Source organism: Lynx canadensis, chromosome A1 (assembly GCF_007474595.2).
Source record: "Lynx canadensis isolate LIC74 chromosome A1, mLynCan4.pri.v2, whole genome shotgun sequence".
Lineage (NCBI taxonomy): Eukaryota > Metazoa > Chordata > Mammalia > Carnivora > Felidae > Lynx > Lynx canadensis.
The window spans coordinates 171,538,210-171,556,877 of NC_044303.2; the positions used below are offsets into that span (position 1 = coordinate 171,538,210).

At 41.7% G+C, this 18,668-nt stretch overlaps 1 protein-coding gene across 1 annotated transcript in view; it reads left to right on the top strand.

Annotated features, from left to right (window-relative positions):
• Positions 1-16,723, top strand: part of CAMK4 (calcium/calmodulin dependent protein kinase IV) — a 216,665-nt gene extending 199,942 nt beyond the window's left edge. Inside the window, exons 8-11 of the mRNA XM_030326235.1 lie at positions 4,904-4,979; positions 9,583-9,709; positions 14,381-14,533; positions 16,134-16,723. Coding sequence (XP_030182095.1) covers positions 4,904-4,979; positions 9,583-9,709; positions 14,381-14,533; positions 16,134-16,574 — 797 coding nt within the window. The 3' untranslated portion in view covers positions 16,575-16,723. The remainder of the gene's footprint in view (positions 1-4,903; positions 4,980-9,582; positions 9,710-14,380; positions 14,534-16,133) is intronic.
• The last annotated feature ends 1,945 nt before the right edge of the window (positions 16,724-18,668 follow it).

Genomic DNA, 18,668 nt, shown 5'->3' on the forward strand with positions numbered 1-18,668 from the left:
ATCCCTTGAGTTTTAAAATATCCTTCAAACTTCTTTCTTGCTCTACACTACAAGTCATAGATACCCAAAGTGACGGAGGCCCCACATGCCTCCTCAGCCCTTCTCAACCTCTCACACCATGGCATGTATGGAATCAGTAGTATTCTGAGAGTCACTGTAGTAAACTGGTAAGGCTGCTCCTAGCCAGAGGCAACTCCTTCTGGAAACATGTCAACTGTATCCCAGTCTGATTCACCCCTTTGTTACAACACTAAGCAAATGGCGCCGGGACATGACCTGTCTTCTCTGTTGTCAAAGCAAAAATTGCACTTGACAGGGCTTAAATGTTGTGCCCCGTTCTCACCAAATATCTGTGACACCCTGACAAAGGACCACACATGGTACAGGTGCTGAGGAAGGCACAGAGTAGGGTCTGCCCAGCTGCCTGTAGGAAGCTGCCTGGAGTGCATTCTCCTCTGGGTTCCTCACCATGTTAAGAGCAACAAGGGGAGAGAATTTCCAAACACTGCTCTTCTCCTTCTGGTAGATAAATCCCTCTTTCTCCTCCTTCCACAGTGCTCACTGCTCAGAGGCAAAGTGTAGAGAGACTTCTAGATGCTGAAGACTTGTGCTCTAAAGAAAACTCAATTCAAGACAAGACTGTACAGTGAAAAGCTCCACAGTGGCTCTCCCTCAGCTGTAAGAGGGGGTGGAATTCTGCAAAGTCAGATTCAGGCTTTAAGATGAAAATAGATTTGTTCCTCTATGTTTTGAATTACTAAAACAAAAGCATAGGAGAGAATTTAAGAACAAACAAACAAACAAACAGAAGCCCTCATGTACTGGAATCTGTAGTCTGGCCTCTGCCTCACAGGGGCTCATCTCACAGGGACTTCACTGTGCCCGGGGCTGTGCTCCAGCCACACTGGCTTGCTCAGCTCCTTGGGCACCCTCGCTCCTGCCCGCTCCTGCCTGCCACAAAGTCTCTGCATGTGTGGCTGCTCCACCCAACCCGCTTCACTCTCTTTCCTCAACCACTGCCCTCTCCCCCTTTGCCTGGTCAACTTCTCCAGTCTTTCACATCTCACTTTAAACTTTGCTTTCTCTACTCACCTTCCTTGATCTTTCTCACCAGGTCAACCCTCTATTGGAGACACCCTCCATCCAAGCACTTACAGTTACCACTTTGTATTTCTTCATGTGACTTTCTCGATCAATGCCTACCTCCCCCACCAAACTGTAAGCTCCATGGTGGCAGAGACGTGTTCTCTGGAACTCCCCATTGCTCCCCCAACACCATCTAACATAGTGCCCATCATACAGCAGGTACTTAATAAATAGTTCATGGTTTGTTTAATGAGTGAATGAATGAACATGTGGATTTCACTCATCTTAGTCTCCCTGGGATTTGTCTTTCTCAGAAGAGTTAACAGTAGTTTGAAAAAAGTCTTCTGCTAAAGAATGCCAATGTGTGGTCTTAACTCAATAGGTAGGAAGGAATTGACAAAATGAAGGTGCAATCCATGACCAAAATCATCCCTCTACTTTTCTCCTAGGGCTTTAGAAAAAGAGGGGAAACTTAGCCTCAGTGGCCCCTGTCAGAGTGTCATAGGGCATACCTCATACTTTTTATGTGGGACCATTTCGAGAACTAGTAACAGTGAGTTTATTTAATAAACTGAAATTCATCCCAGTCTGTAGATGGACCCTCAGTCTCTAGAAGTTTTAATGGTACCATGATCTTATCGAAAAAGCAACACTCTGAGGTCTAAGTGGTATGTTGGTAAATAAATATCATAAAGTTTGAATTTTTAATATAATTTTGATATTCAGTTAAAATTGCATGTTAAAAAAGTGAAGGCTGGTATCTTGGCAATTCTAAGACCATTTGCCACAGTTATTCTGCGTTGGAGATTGGAGTATGAGCTCTGTAGCATTTAGTGTTAATGAGCAATAACACGAATGATAAGCTTACGAAGTGGCACAAAACGTGGATCCACTTAGAAGACATCCAGAGAAATCAATAAAGGATTATTGACTTTTTTAGAAAAGAGGATTCTAAATTATTTTAAACACATTTTTAAAAACTGGATCACACCTTGAAATGATTTTCTCCCTTACTGTATTTTTTTGACTTATTTGTTTATTTGGGCAGTGAGGTGAAAAGATATGTAGGACACCTGGAAGTGCTTATAGCATTAAAAGGTGGGCTAGCTGATGTCTTTTCCTGAACCAAGTTGGAAGTAGTCAAGTATTTCCCTCCTTAATAAAATCACAAAATTGTAGAATCCACCGCAAGGACATTTGATACCTAGGAGACCTGTAGCGCTGGTATGCTGGAGCTTGAAATGTATTCTGGAAAGCTTCTGGCTCTTGGAAAGGGTTCAGACAGATTACAAGAGTATATTCTGCTGGTCCTGAAGTCAAGGTTATGATAACTAGCAACTGTGAAAATATTTAAAGGTTTCTGTGAATGGGATCTGATTGGATCTAGATGCTTAGGGTTTGTTTCACCTAAGTTTTGCATTCTGATTAGTAAATATTTTAAATTCTTCTTAAGAGAAATTTATTATGGAGGGCAAAAACATTCTATATTCCTTTTGTCTCAGTTAACCTCACCATGGAAAGTTTAGTGTTTCACACCAGGGGATTGCCCACATTGCAGCCTACCGCCTTACAAGGAACTAAGTTGCCTCTGGAGGGTAAGGTTGCACCCTGTGCTGTGAGGGGAGGTCAGATATTACCAGGTCAGGTAAGAAAACCAGATGCCCTAAAAAGTGGATTCAGAAAGAGTTTTGTTCCATGGTATTTGCTTAATTTGGGCCCTTACCTGGGAGCTATCAAGAATGGCCAGAAAAAGCACCTGACCTCTGTGACAGGGTGCTCACCTCCGGACAGCACCGAGGGGAGGCTTGAGAGCCCTGGAGCCAATAGGATAGGTTACGCCCGGGCCCAGCATACGCAGTTGACGCTCCGGCGGAGGAACAGGAATTCAGTAGAGTGCCTGTCCTCTCTTCTTGCTTAAATTGGCAGTAACAACCCCTCTACTAATATCACAGTGGCTAGTAGCTTCAAACTCAAGAGTACTTGGAAATTAGCTAATCCAATTCACTTAGGTTTTAGAGGTAAAAACGAGTCCCAGAAAATGTAAAGGACTCTCCCCAACAGATTTCTGTATGTCTAAATGTCAGTGTGGGACTTGACAGCACTCCACTGATGGGAAGACCTGAGTGGGGAAGGGCTAATCGTACTAAATGTGTGTGCATTCAGCTCCCTGACTGGAACAGCTCCCAGTGACACAGACAGCACAGCGGCCCTCCTGGAAGAGGCAGCCTAACCAGAGTTTCCTCTGAACCCTGATGAGCAAGGCATTTGCAAGTGGGCGCTCAGTGTTGAGGCCCAAAGGAACCATATGTGGGGTACAGATTGCCCTGGAAAACGAAAGCTAACCTGAAGGAGTGAATGGTGTTGGCAATGAGCGTGCATTTTTCTTAATTATGTTAATTAAATTCTAAGAGGAAAATTTTCTAGGAATAATATGCCTATAGATGAGAAAAACTTCCTGGCCCCAGACACCATTCTTTAAAGGGTGCATCTTGCTGAATTGCTGCTTGGAGTGTTACATTGCACACTCTCGTTTCACCGTATGGGCTCTTCATCTCTTGTATTTTATGTAACACAGTTTGTGCAGAGAAGAGAATATCCTGATTGCAAAAGGATGGGGGAGGAGGGGTAGTATGGGAAGACATCAGTGGAAAATCCACTGTGTTCCTTCCTCTAAGTCAAATTCAGAGTTCCAGGAGGATAGCAGCCTTCCAGGGCTCACTTTAATGACCTAGTCTGAGTGTGACATTTTCAGCCTGCAGACCGGGGATCCAGCTCCCTTGCTCTCCTGTCCCCTGCTGGAAGGAGGAGGGTGGTGCCCCCATTCCCAAAGCCTCCCTCAAGGAGCTCTCAACATTGGTCAGCTCCTCCCTCAGAGACCCCACTGACATCTACAGCACTTTTGTTCAAAATGGGAACACTGAGGCTATAGGCCACTCTGGGGCTAGAGGCCCGAGCCTTATTTCTGCATGGATTGTAAAACTCTCACTTCTCCTTTTCTTCCTTTGTTAGGCAAACAAATAACACCTCCAATTCTTGGTGCAAACAGTTGGACACAGTTAACTCTCCATTTTCACAGCTCTAAGATAATAAAAACAGAAAAGATCTCCTCATTCTATACTACAGGGCCGTTTGATGGCTGAGAAGACCTTCCATTTTCACCATGGTGGGCAGGGCTAATAGGAGCAGGCTCATTGTGCACGGAGAAGATCCCTTTCTCCGTTCATAATCCCAAACTGGGGACAGCTGCTCTCTGGGAACCTACATGTAGTTGTCAGTACTAAGACATGTGCCGGGCCCCTTCTAACACCTGTTCCAACCTTCCAGCATAGAGACTTCCCAGTCCTTCCCACTGTCCACCCAGGTCCCTGCGCTGGTCCCTGCCCTGCATGCTGTCAAATACAGGTTTGCATGGATGCCCCATTCTCCCAAGAAGGTCTAGATCTCAAGGTAGCATAACTTGCATTTTTCCCCTTATTATGCTAAATTTGTGTTCCTTTTCTGCCTACAAAGCTCCCTCTGAAGTAAGGGATCTTTTATAGCAGAGATGCAGTTCTGTCTGATTCGAATGAATGTTCTGATGTAGAATATTAAAGTTAATACCTTTATTTTTATGCACCCCAAACACAGAAAGACTTTGATTTCTCCCATTAAAGTAGACATGAAGGTTTGTAGTCTCACACTTTGGTTTGGGGAGACAAAATTGGTTACAAAACTGTTCTGAACTTTGTGTTAATTAATTTCTTACCTGTTGCTTGTTATTGAGATGTAAATGTTAAATTTAAACTCCAATTTAACACAATATTCATTCTTTCTGCAGCACCTGAAATCCTTAGAGGCTGTGCCTATGGACCTGAGGTGGACATGTGGTCTGTCGGAATAATCACCTACATCTTGTAAGTGAAGAAAAGCAACCTCTATGTGTTCTGTTTGCCTTTGCTGTAATATTTTCTAGGTACTGATAGTCCTCATAAAAAGCAAGACTACTTTTTGACTTTTGTAATTTTCTATGACACACTAAATGTAGCCAGTGATAGAATTTTCTGAAAATAAGCATTACTTTTTACTCTATAGTTTCCTTAGAACCAGCACTTCTGTCCAGGACTTCTCTCTTTCTCTCTTTTTTTTGTAATGTTTATTTGTTTATTTTGAGAGAGAGAGAGAGAGAGGGAGCATGAGCAGGAGAGGGGCAGAGAGAGAGGGAGAGAGGGAAAATCACAAGCAGGCTCTACACTGTCAGCACAGAGCCCAACACTGGACTCAATCTCATGAACTGTGAACGGAAATCAAGAGTCAGACGCTTAACTGACTGAGCCACCAGGCGCCCCACTGTCCAGGACTTTTCTCGGTCCCATTTTGCGGTGCAGTGTGTAGCAGATTTAGAGAACAATTCATTATTTGATGATAGTAATGAATGTGAAACTCAAGTCCATCTATTAAAAACATGCTTTTATTTTACTTATTTGCATCTCATCAAAATACAGTATTAGTATTTAGTTATTAGTTATTTAGTATTTAGTTATTAGTATTGCTTTTTAAAAAGCAAGTGGCTATTTAATTTCGTAAACAATTCCAGACTGATACATTTCTTGTCAGCAATGTTTTTAATGCAATTTGCCTATCAATTTTGTTTTCTATTTGTGTTAGGTCCTCAAGGACCTTGAGTTTAATACCCTAAACTCAGAGAAACCTTTTCTCTGGTGGAAAAAATTTGGGCTAATCTCTCACTCTCTGGTATCCCCAACTCCATTCCTGAGCTCCTGGCTATGAATAAACAAAGGGTTTCAGGAAATTTGCCAAAGACATGATGGAATTGCAGAGGAATATGAGGGAGGTAAGCAAGGACAGAGGAGTGTCTGGGAAGACTGCTGAAGAGAGGCTACAGAAGAAAGGTGTCAGTGAGTTCTGGAGTTTAACTTAAGACAAGCAGATTTGGTTGCCGTTTAGAGGACACTGCACAGTTACTTGTTGGAACCTATACCATTCAAATCTGTAGAGATTTTGGAAGGTATGAAAGAAAGGATATTAATCGGCTCAGGCTGCCATGACAAAATACTGCAAACTGGGTGGTTTAAACAACAGAATTTTATTTCTCACAGTTTCAGAGGCTGGAAGTCTGAGATCAGAGTGCCAGGAGGTCCAGTCCTGGTGAGAGCTCTCTTCCTGACTTGCAGACACCTGTCCTCTAACTCTTTCCTCACATGGCAGAGAAAGAATGTAAGCTCTTTGGTATCTCTTCTTCTAAGGACGCAAATCACATCATGAAGTTAGCCCACCCTCATGACCACATCAAACCCTAATTACCTCCCAAAGACTCTATCTCCAAATACCATTGCACTGGGGGATTAGGACTTCAACATATGAATTTTAGGGAGACACATTTCAGTCCATAGCAGAAAGAGGTTTGGGTGTTGTTGTTGTTATTGTTGTTTTTGAACTTAATAGTGATCTTAGAAAGTGTAGTATCTGGGTAATAAGGACTAGGAAGAGGGTAACTAGGGTACCCCCAAACAAATTAGTAAACTCTATGTTCACCTGGATATATTCAGTAGTCAGTAGCCAAAACAAAAAAGTTTAATAAGCAACCCATTAAATAGCTGTCTGCTACTGTGTAACGTCAAAAGATAGTTTCAGTGTTGAATTCTTTGTGTATCCAGAATATAGTAAAGGCTTGAAAAGCATTTGGAGAGGTAGAGAAACATAGTTTTTTCTTATGAAAGTGCAAAACTGTTAGGTAATTTTTTTGCCATACTAAGTGCTTAATTCACTAAAACGAATTCCCGAGGCCACATCATGGAACTCCTTCAGCTTACATTTGAGGTCACTTTTATACTCAGGAGACAGTGTTGGCTCCTGAATTAGGCAGGTGACATATCACAGTGACGTGAAATAAAAAACTGAACTGCACAAATAATGAATCAGATTTGCCCCTAAAGTATCAGTGTGCCCACCCAATTGCAATTTCATGCTGAAATGTGATGGGTGGGGCGGGGGGATGTAAGCATTAAGGTTGTACAGGAACTCAGAGAGATGGAGGTAGGAAACTACATCACATTCACCCTGAGAACCTGAAATTTGGAACGAGTAAAACCCCATAATGTGGTCACTGAGCAGGGAAAACGAAGAGGGAAGAATATGATTGTTGGAGAAACATCATAGCCCTGAAAATAATTTTAAGAGTCTGTCAAAGCCCCTTCCCCTGGTTCACTTAAAGTCATTAATTAGTAGGTGTTGCTTCAAAGTATGCAGTAGTAGCCTGTGACCACCACCACAGCCCTCCCACCAGGACAAGTTCTCCAAGACTGTGCCATTGGACCTGTGCATCTCCTTTACTATAATTAAAAGTTCCACTGAGCTAATTTGTGCTGTGACCTTGCTATTTTCTAAGGATGACAGTAGACTAGAAATGAAGGCCATTTTGTTATTTCTCACAGAAACTCTGGTCCCTCTACCTTTTACACCTAAATCCTTTGTGCCTTCAGACAAAAGCAACTCCTACAATGCTCAGGTCAGAATCAGACTCAGATAAGGCCAGAGATTTGAACTCTGTCCTGCAGCTGTCCCACACTACAGTTCTGCCCAGCAGCCTGGAGCTCCCCTGTGTCAGACATTCACATGGTTGGCCTAACCCTAATGTCCTCTGCAACTTTTGCTGTCAGGATTCTCAAATATTTCCATTTCTTAAGGCTTTTTGTAGTGTGTGTGTGTGTGTGTGTGTGTGTGTGTGTGTGTTGTTCTGTGTCACAGTTCTTCCATTTTTGGCATTTTAGGCTGACATGACATAAACTTTTTACTTCTGTCATCACTGCACAGATTTACAGATATGTTTGAGAAGTAAGAAAGGCATTTGAGTACTGTACCTTCTGAACTGTAATTTTTCTTTCTAGACTTCCAGAAGGGGAAACAGAAGAGTTTCCTAAACCAAGCCTGGAACGTTGGCTAATTTCTCCATGACTAACTAACAGTAGGCTGTATTTTTCTAGTGTTGTGGCTGGCACTGGAGGGCCAGGCAAGGCTGAGCTGCCCCCTTGTGTGGACGTAGGCTTCCTTCTCTCCTTATGGGGGAGCAGGACTCTCAGTGCAGATGGCTGGCTGCGGTGGGAGAGGACACACTGGTCCGAGCCTCAGCACTGCCAGGCCTTTCTTGTCCTGGCTGGCTCCAGAATATTCAAAAGAGACAAAGACTCCCAATAGAACAGTCCCTGAGCAAAGGACATGACAAAATGCTTTTCCCTAGAAACCCACTGCATTAGAAAGCACTCAAACATTTCATGCTCTGCACCCTCCTGACCAGATTGAAAGAAGAATTTAAGAAAATGTTTTTTAACATGTTCATCCTTTCCCCTCCATTTTGTGTCCAGTGCAACTCATATCCTGGTAGGGACTTGTTTTTATAGCTTCCTCTTGATCCCTAGTGATTTCAGAACCTGTACCCATCTGTAAAGAGTGGAGGCTTTTTTTAAAAATTTCTTTAATATTTTTATTTTTGAGGGAGAGAGAGAGAAAGACCGAGCGCGAGCAGGGGAGGGGCATAGAGAGGGGAGACACAGAACCCAAAGCAGGCCCCAGGCTCTGAGCTGACAGCAGAAAACCAGATGCGGGGCTCAAACTTGTGAACCACGAGATCATGACCTGAGCCGAAGTCAGATGCTAAACCGACTGAGCCACCCAGCTGCCCCTACAGTGGAGGCTTTTGGTGGTCCCTTTTCAGCAACTCACTTTTCCTTTCTCTCTTTAGGATGTTGGAGATGATTTTCTATTTCTTTCCCCCCACTTTTCCCGTTCACTTGTATGCTGACCCCCTAGTGGAAAGTGAAGGTGAATGTAGGTCTTCCAGAGGTACAGAAGTGAGGGTCACACACAGGGCTGAGGGAGCACCAGCCCATTCATCTCTGTTGGCCCCATGTGTTCACTCTGTCAGGTTTTAAAGGGTCATTTCCTGACAACAGTCTTAGCTCCTGTCTTTGTTCATCCTGACATCCAAACTGGTGTGGGATGGAAATCTAGTACTTTACTCATTTCTATGGTGGAATTCAGCGAATAGAGCTGAGGAAAAATGACTGAAAAATCTTTTCTGTCTACCTCTTAATCTGTTTATTCTCAAAATCCTAATTCTTCCACTTTGTAATAAATTGGAACTTCTAATCATTCCATCTTCTCAATTCCTGCTGAAAAGAAATCCTCAGAAAATCATTAGCATAGTGCCTATAATAGTGTTAACAATTATTGTTATTGTTTTGTGTCAGAGTCATTGATGTTATTATAAACTCTTTGTAGAAATTCTGAATCGGCTTTGTACCTATTCTTACTTCCAGAGAGCATGATGTGTATTTACACAGCAAAAGTGAATTATAACGAGGCAGTTCCACACTCGTGCTGAGTAGACTGGTGTTCGTAATGGGAAGCTGTGAAAAGGACAATTCTGAATTACCACAAAAATTTGATGAAATGTATTTAGGCATTTAAAGACATTTTATTCCCTGTCTTTTGTCCTTCTAGACTTTGTGGATTTGAACCATTCTATGATGAAAGAGGTGATCAGTTCATGTTCAGGAGAATTCTGAATTGTGAATACTACTTTATCTCCCCCTGGTGGGATGAAGTATCTCTAAATGCCAAGGACTTGGTAAGTGTGATCAAAACAAAACAAATTTTAATTTTGTTTAATTTTAATTTGTTTCATTTTTAATTAGTTAATGGGCAGTGTCATTTTTTTAAAATTTGCCCCTCTTAATATCTTATTTCTTTATAATTGTATTTTTTATAAAACATATAAAAGGCACACTAATGCATTTTCCTTGTAGATAATGAAAAACAGATATGCCTGACTCATCACCAGCTGAATTATCACAAACTAAAAGTCACTACAGTATTAATTAGTGAGTTTTTACCATCTAGTCAAGGTAAAACCTTGCCTGTGAAGCCAGCTGTTCTAGGTGAATTCAAATATAATTTACACAGAATAATTCCATTTTAACCTGGCTTGCCTAGATTACCTAGATTTGATTATATTTCAAATAAGCATTGCATCTTGAGAGGTTCAAACTTATTAAAATATCCCAGTAGTAACACAAGTCCCATCATGCATCACTGGCATCATAAACAAGTTACACTCTACTGATAATTCATTTTGTTTGGTTTTTTGTTTGTTTTACTTGGGATCTCACTTAAGCTCATATTAAAGTTTGTGTGTATATCGTCACCGGAGATGGCCCACCTATTCTAAAATGAAGGGGATACTAGCATGGGATGAAAGCAGTAACCATCAATGGCTAGAGAAGAACCACCCAGAAATAACTAAAAGCTAACTTTTAAACCACAGAAGGCTAGCTCTCCAAGGGATCTTAGGAGTCATCGAATGTTTCCCTCCTTTTAAAGATGAGGGTGCTAAAGCCCAGAGAGGTGAACTGACTGTCCAAGGTCACACAGCTCCCCAGCGGAACAAATGATCCAGGTTTCCAGCCAATGCTCTTTTCCCTCCAAACTTTTTCTCCTTCCCATCCATGTTCTTTCATGGAACAAACCCCCTATAGACCATGACTTTTCAGTGCAGTCAGGCAGAGAGACAGTGTGTGTGATGTGTGGAGGCATCATCCCAACTCCTGGCTCAAGCCAGGCCCCACACGCCTGAACACTTCTTGAATCCATCCGCTTCTCCCCACTCCACCACCACTGCCCCTACCAGGCCTGTCCTCTCCTATGACCACTGCCACAACCCCCCTGTGGCCTTCCCACCTCCTCCATGCCCTTTTCAGGTAAGCTCTCCAAGCAGGATCCTGAGGCTCCTAGTAAATAAATCAATCCTGTCACTCTCCTGCTTTGAGGCCCTTAGGAGAAAATCCAAAATCTGTAATGAGATCTACACAGCACCACCTGGCCGGGAACCTGTCACCCTGCCCATGCCACCCATTTCACAGACTGTCCTCTGGTCTGTCTTCACACCAGGGTACCAGACTAACAGCCCCTCGTCAGGGTAGCTCAGCGTGTGGGCCGTTACTCTTTCCTCTGCTTTGTAACGTTCTTCCTCCTATCTTCCAGCCTCTTCCTCCATACTGCCTCTCTCTCACACGTGTGCACATACACACACGCACACACACACGTGCACACACACCTCTCGCATGGGTAACTCTTCATGTCAAGCCGCAGTTGCCATTTGACTCCCTCGGGGTAGCTTTGCCGCCCCTCACCTCCCGCTTCAGCAGTCCCTCCTTCCCACACCTGCTTTGTTCCTTCCGCCACTATTATTGCTTTGCCTCCAACTCATGCTTTCATGATGGTTGTTAGTTATATTTACTTGTGGAAAGGTCTTCCTTAATTGGACTGCAAGTTCTGGGAGAGGTCGAGGCATGTGTGCCCAGGTCTTAGTACCACGTGGGCATGTAGTGCAGACTCAGTAAATGTGTACTGAATGAAACAATGGATCAGGAAATAGACCATAGATTTTTAAAGTCTGACACACCTGAAGTGCCCCCTTTTTAAAGTTCCCCCTTTCTTACAACTACAGGTGTGACCTTGGGCTTGTTATCTAATCTCTCTACTTTAGTTTTCTTTTCTGGGATGATACAGTACCTCTGTCTAGATTATTGTGAGACTTAAGGATATATAATGCATGTTAACTAACTACCGTCAACTAACTCCATAACAGTTCCTTTACTTTCTTTTCATCTCTAATGAAAATTAAGTGGATAAGAGCATTAGCTGTGATATTCCTTCGTTCGGCTAATTTTTTTAAGTTTATTTATTTTGAAAGACAGCGTGAGTGGGGGAGGGGAAGAGAAAGGAAAGAGAGAGTCCCAAGCAGGCTCCGCACTGTCTGGGCAGAGCCAGATGTGGGGCTCAAACCCACAAAACTGCGAGATCATGAACCTGAGCCAAAACCTAGAGCTGGATGCTCAACCAATTGAGCCACCCAGGCACTCCTCAGCTAATTTTTTCTTAATTAATTTATTTTATTTTGAGAGAGAGAGAGAGAGAGAGCACACGTGCACAAGTGGGGGAGGGGCAGAGAGAGAGAATCCCAAGCAGGCTGCACATTGTCAGTGCAGAGCCTGATGCAGGGCTTGAACTCATGGATCGTGAGATCATGACCTGAGCTGACATCAAGAGTTGGATGCTTAACTGACTGAGCCACCCAGGCACCCCCATCCAGCTAAGTCTTACCTTTGAGCTAATAAATTTATGAAACTTCAGAACTAACAGAGTCCTTGAGTACCACAGCTGTGTACTTACCAGAAGAACCTGCATCTGTTCTGATAACAGCAGGGGAACAGTGCCAACACATGGTGGAGTCAGGTTGTGAGGGGAGCTGTCGGATCAAGGCAAGGCTTTGGGTTTGAATCTTGGCAGGATCACCGGGTCTCTCTGACCTTCAGCAAGTTTAACAATTCAGTGCATTCGTATCTTCAGATGTAAAGATTAATGCTGACATGTGGAATTTGGGGGAACATTCTGAATTTCAGTAAATTCTTTGTCTTTTCATGAGGATGAGGATGGTAATGATGAGGAGGAGGAAAAAGACCATTGAAAAACGGGAGGGAAATAATATTGTGAATTGTTGCTAAAGATTAGGTGCCATTTACATAAAATTATTAGGACACGTATCCCACACGTTATAGGGGGACTGCAATCAGATTTTTACTTCCTTCTGCACATTCATTTTCCTTAACCACCTGTGCCTCCCACCACCCCCTCTCAGAGTTTTAGCCCAAACAACCTCACATCTCTACCCTCTACAAATTTTGCCTCTTACCCCAAACACACATTTCTTTGCAAATTTTACAGAAAAGAAGTAAAAGGAGAACCAGGTATGTGTTCTTCATTTGAGTTGCTGCCTGATTTGTGTTAGCCTGTGTTCAGTTCTTCTTACCTTATCACAGTTAGGAAGACCTTAGGCCTACGACACCAAAAGCCCCTCATTTGCCACATGCGCAGACTGAAGGCCAGGGGCGTTGACGGACTGCCATGGAGGCGCTGTGGTAGAGTAGCCACAAAATGAGCTCTGAGGTAAGACAGACGTGAGTTTGCACACAGCCTCCACCAATTACAAGTTGTCCGACCTTAGGTAAGGCACTACATCTTTCTGAGCTTCCTCTCATCCCTCATTTATGAATTGGAGCTAATAGTTCCAAGTTGGTAAGGTCATGGAAAGAATTATATGAATTTTGAAACATTTTTATATGCACATAAGAGTGTATTTACAAAGGAATGAAGGTGGAAATGAGATCATATAAGAAAAGGGCCTAGGAGAATGTCCACAGGGACTCAGTTAGTATGTGGGTCTTTGTCTAGGGTCACAAAAGTAGGTAAGAGATGTAACTGGGCTTGAACATGCCTCCTAACTCCAAATAGTCTCTGCCTCATTCCAGGTCACCCTTTCTGAGCCCAGGGCCAGAGATTATTTTGGTTGTTGATCTCCCTGGCAATTTATTATCTGCTCATCCTCAGGGGTCAACCTCCAGAATGGTCTGCCATGGGTTGAATTCAGTCCTTTAAACAAATCATGCCCCTAAACCACTGACACCTTTGCTTTGATTCTAAATAGGCTTTTACTCCAGCACTTGGCTTATTCCTTCAAAACCCTGAAGGTATTAGAAAGAATGAACTTTATCATAGAGTCATGGGATAAGAGTAAGGACTATGGTACTGTCCCTTTGATGCCATTTAATCCCCAAAGAAAACATGATGGATGCACGATGATACTATCTCCACTGAGATACAACAAATTCTGAATTATTTTTTTTTAACGTTTTTATTTATTTTTGAGACAGAGAGAGATAGAGCATGAACGGGGGAGGGTCAGAAAGAGAGGGAGACACAGAATCTGAAACAGGCTCCAGGCTCTGAGCTGTCAGCACAGAGTCCGACGCGGGGCTCGAACCCACAAACTGCGAGATCGTGACCTGAGCTGAAGTCGGACACTTAGCCGACTGAGCCACCCAGGCGCCCCAACAAGTTCTGAATTCTAAGTGGTATGAAGTACAGCCTAGAATTATTCAGATGCTGGTTCTCCTTCAGACAGCTTCCAGTCCATAGGCAAGCCAGGACCTGTTTCTTTAACCTCCCTTGGAAAACTGTCTGCAAGTTTAGGCTCGTAGCTGGTGCACACCACTGTCTTCTCAGACCCCCTCAGCCGCTGCTACCTGAAGCTATCAGTACAGTGACTACTGACGGCTTAAAAGCTTTTTTTTTTTTTAATGTATATTTCATGGTATTGCTAGGAAAATAGAAGTTCGGGCAAGCCGACGGGCAAGCCATAAAAAAATCTCCCTAAGAAATCTATGGTTCTTTATCGTTTCAGGTTAGAAAATTAATTGTTTTGGATCCTAAGAAACGGCTGACTACTTTCCAAGCTCTCCAGCACCCATGGGTCACAGGCAAAGCAGCTAATTTTGTACACATGGATACTGCTCAAAAGAAGCTCCAAGAATTCAATGCCCGACGCAAGCTTAAGGTAAGATTTGTAGACTTGTTTTGTTCTGTTAAAAAAAAAAAATCTCTCTCTTAGTTTGAACTATTAAAGATAATTCCACTATTCTTCATCTAATAATATTATTTATCTCCTATGGTACCAGGGAAAATCCTGCTTTGAAATCCCAACAATGTAAAGCCACTGACAGTCATGTTATTCTCTCTTAAGAATTCATTATTGGGGCACCTGGGTGGCTCAGTCGGTTAAGTGTCCAACTTCAGCTCAGGTCATGATCTCCCGGTCCATGAGTTCAAGCCCTGTGTCAGGCTCTTTGCTGATAGCTCAGAGCCTGGAGCCTGCTTCAGATTCTGTGTCTCCCTCTTTCTCTGTCCCTTCCCCACTCATGCCCTCACTCTCTCTCTCTCTCTTTCTCTCTCTCCCCCAGAAATAAATAAGCATTAAAAATTTTTAAAAGAATTCATTATTAATAAAGGGAAATGTGTTATATGTTGAGATTTACTCACCAAACACATTATCACTGCTACTCATTTAATTGTGACTGAACTGCTTAAACAGCATTGCTCAGGAAACTGGTACTTATTCAGAAAGTTTTCTTTCTGAATATGTGAAAATTGGGAAACTTTTAAAAACTATAATGTAATGTAGATAAATTACAATACTTGGTAAAAATTAAAATGCAATTAACCTTTGAACAATCCTGGGTTTAGGGGCACCAACCCCTCAACACAGTTGATCTACCTATAACTTTTGGCTCCCCCAAAACTTAATCACTAATAGCCTACTGTTGACTGGTAGCCTTAGAGATAACAGTCAATTAATGCATATTTTTTATGTTCATTGTTTTATGTACTATATCCTTACAATAATACCTAATTTTTTCTTAACATTTCGGGTATTTCTAGGCTACATACTTCATCTGTGAGTTTTTTCAAATTGTTGAAAATCTCCAAAAAACTTTTCAATGTATCTATTGAAAAAAATCTGCATGTAAATGGACCCTTGCAATTCAAACGCATGTTGTTCACGTGTCAACTGTAATTCATGTGATACAGAAAACTGTCCAAAATATATCTTTTTATAGAATATATACATAGAAGATATATTAGATGCTTTTCTCTTACATAATGGTGTTTAGGACTGACTGTATATCCAGAGAATTTCAGAGAACAGCTGAAGGTCAAAAATAACGTTCAATTCAGCCATCACTTACAGGCTGATAAAGACTAAATGAACCTTAAGGGCTCTGTGGTCAAATTGATCTGAAATACTATGGATTAAATAACCTTGACTGAACCCAGGACTTCTCAAACAAACCTAACCATGGAATTCTTTTGTCACATAATACTAGTGTTCCATGAAACAAATACTTTAGGAAACCAAGTCCAAAATATTTGAAACCAGGTTATCCATGGGCAAACATATTTACTCAAGCTTTCACTGGTCCAGATGATTAAATACTCTAGCTTGGGATTAAAGAGATTTTTCTGTTTATGCTCCAAACAAGTTTTCATTCAACCATCTTGGAATAATAAATATGTCTGGAACATGCAAAGCTGAGATGGAGCTCTGATTGGGGATTTTAAGTGTAGGTGACACCTGACACTTCTCTGTTTCTAATCAGGCAGCAGTGAAGGCCGTGGTGGCCTCTTCCCGGCTGGGAAGCGCCAGCAGCAGCCACAGCAGCATCCAAGAGAGCCAGAAGGCCGGCCAGGCACCTTCTTCGATTCAGGATGGCAGTGAAGATGTTAAAGCTATCTCAGAAGGAGAGGAAGTTCAAGGAAGTGGGGCCCCAGTGGCAGTTGAGCGGGCAGAGGCTGAGCTGATGAAGGTACAGGCCGTAGAAGAAGTTAAAGATGCTGATATAAGTGCTGCCAAGGCCGCCAGTGCGGTGCCCAAAGCACTAGAAGATGGGACAAAGGTGGCTGACCCGGGAATCGAGGAGGGCCTAGTAGAGGAGAAGCTGAAGACCTCGGAGGAAGCAGCAGCCTCCAAACAAGAGCAAGAAAACCCGGCTGTGGTATTTGGAGCTCAGCAGAATGATGTGATCCTGCCAGAGTACTGATTTGGCTTCTTTCCAGTCGGGAGGCCAAATGCGGGCACTTTGTATGTTTTGTCCTTCAGCAAGGAAGATGTGGAAGCATGATCTGCATTATAGTGATTCTGTTTTTTGAGGTGAAAAAAAAATACATATATATCAGTTGGTAATCCTAACTTCATGCATGTGACTGCTTTATGAAAAAATAGTGTCTTCTGTGGTATGTAATGGATACCTAATGCTGATGAGTTAAATTTGAAATTTTGAGTAAACAACATACATTTTAAAAACATACATTTTCAGGGACCAGTAGCATACATTTGAAGTAACTAGTAACACATTGTTTTTGCTTTGAAAACCTAGCCATCATACATCCTTTGGATTTCTTCACAAGGCAGTAATTCCTTTGGATTGTTGCTCAATATTAGGTAATGCTAGAAGACATGTTCCCATGGCATTCACATGATACTTTTCAGTGTGTTCAAACTGTTTACAAGGAGATGGTTATAGGGTGCAGTTTTATGGTACATATAAAAAATCCCACTTACAATGGTAAGAAGTTGAAGCATACTTAAGGGCCATGAAACAAAATGCCCTTAAGGCTTGTGTAGCAAATGCTTTCTAATTTTGTCCTTATTTATACACACTATATTACTAATAACCAAAAATGTTCTATCACAAAATCCTGCCATTTTACAATCCTGGAGAAAGTATTTTACAGACTCCTGCTGAGAGATATATCCCTTCCTTCCCATGCTAATACAGTTTCTTTCTCATGGACAACACTTAAGGTAGGCTAAAGAAACTGAGGGAAGAGAAGGAGCTAAGGCCTAGACCTAAACTAACAAAGGTTGACTGCTTGTCATTTTCAGATACAATTGGATTTATTCATGAGTTTGTACAACTTTAAAGACCGTGACATTTTTATGAATAAACTCTGTATTTACCAAGTTTCAAATATTCAGAAAAATCTACCCCACAGGCTGGTGCCAAAATGTCTGAATAGAGTGAGAATAATATTCCATTATAAGATCATCCACTTTACTAGAGTAAGGAAACTTTTGTTTATGAAAGTCCTTTTTCCCTTCAGTTGATGATGAACTAGATATATTGCTTATGAACTAAAGATATTTCAGAAAATCTGGTATATCTTTTTCTCATACTTGGAATAGAAGTGCCCACATCTTACAATGTAGTTTTTTAGTTTCCATGCCAAGAAATTTAGGACAGTGCAACATTTTATTTGCCTTAAAAAACAAAAACAAAAACAAAAAGAAACAAAGAAAAAGCACTGATTTCAAATCAGACTCACAAGAAGCTGTAACATTAGACCTAATACTTCATTATGATTTTTTTTCAAAGTATTTTTCTTTGATTTTTCATATGAACACTTTTCCCTTATAGAAACCACACCTAAATTCCAAGTACCTCATATTTCTTTCTAGTTTGAGATGAAGTGAACATTTTTATCAAATTATGCATCACAAATAGGTTTCCTCAGTTTTAAAAAAAGGATTATTTTCAGAGACCAAAATATGGACAGTAAAAATGACTGTCACATAAAAATCTTCACCGAAAAAAGATCTTAAATTCTTTTGGCTCTTCCTCAAAACTGTCAAATTGGAAAATGAAATTAAATCTCTGGTTCCTTCGGGCTCCTGGACCTTGGTAGATATTCTGCTTTCCAAGCGCAAACCTTCCTTTACTACTGTTGTCATAAGAAGAAAAGGTAGGACTTCTCATCGTCCGTGGTTTAAGGGCCTGATGGGTCACAGACATGGACAGAGGAAAAAGCCCTTAAAGAGCACATCATCTGGGCTCAGAAGATTATTTTTTGTTTTAGCTAGTTGAGAGTACTTATTTTCTCCCGTTTCTTTCCTTCCTTCTTTATTCTCTCAGAATTTCCAGGTTAGTAATTATAAAGGGCTCACTCTTTTTAATCTTTAAGAATGCCTTCTTCACTAAGCATTAACATTTCCATTTAAGAAGATCAATTGCCCGGTGTGCTTTTCCTAATGAGACTTAACAGGCAGATAGGGTCGTTGTCCCATATACTGGAAAAGGAAAGAAGAGAGGGAAATGGATCTTACTGGACAGTGGCATTGTTGGAACATCATTAGG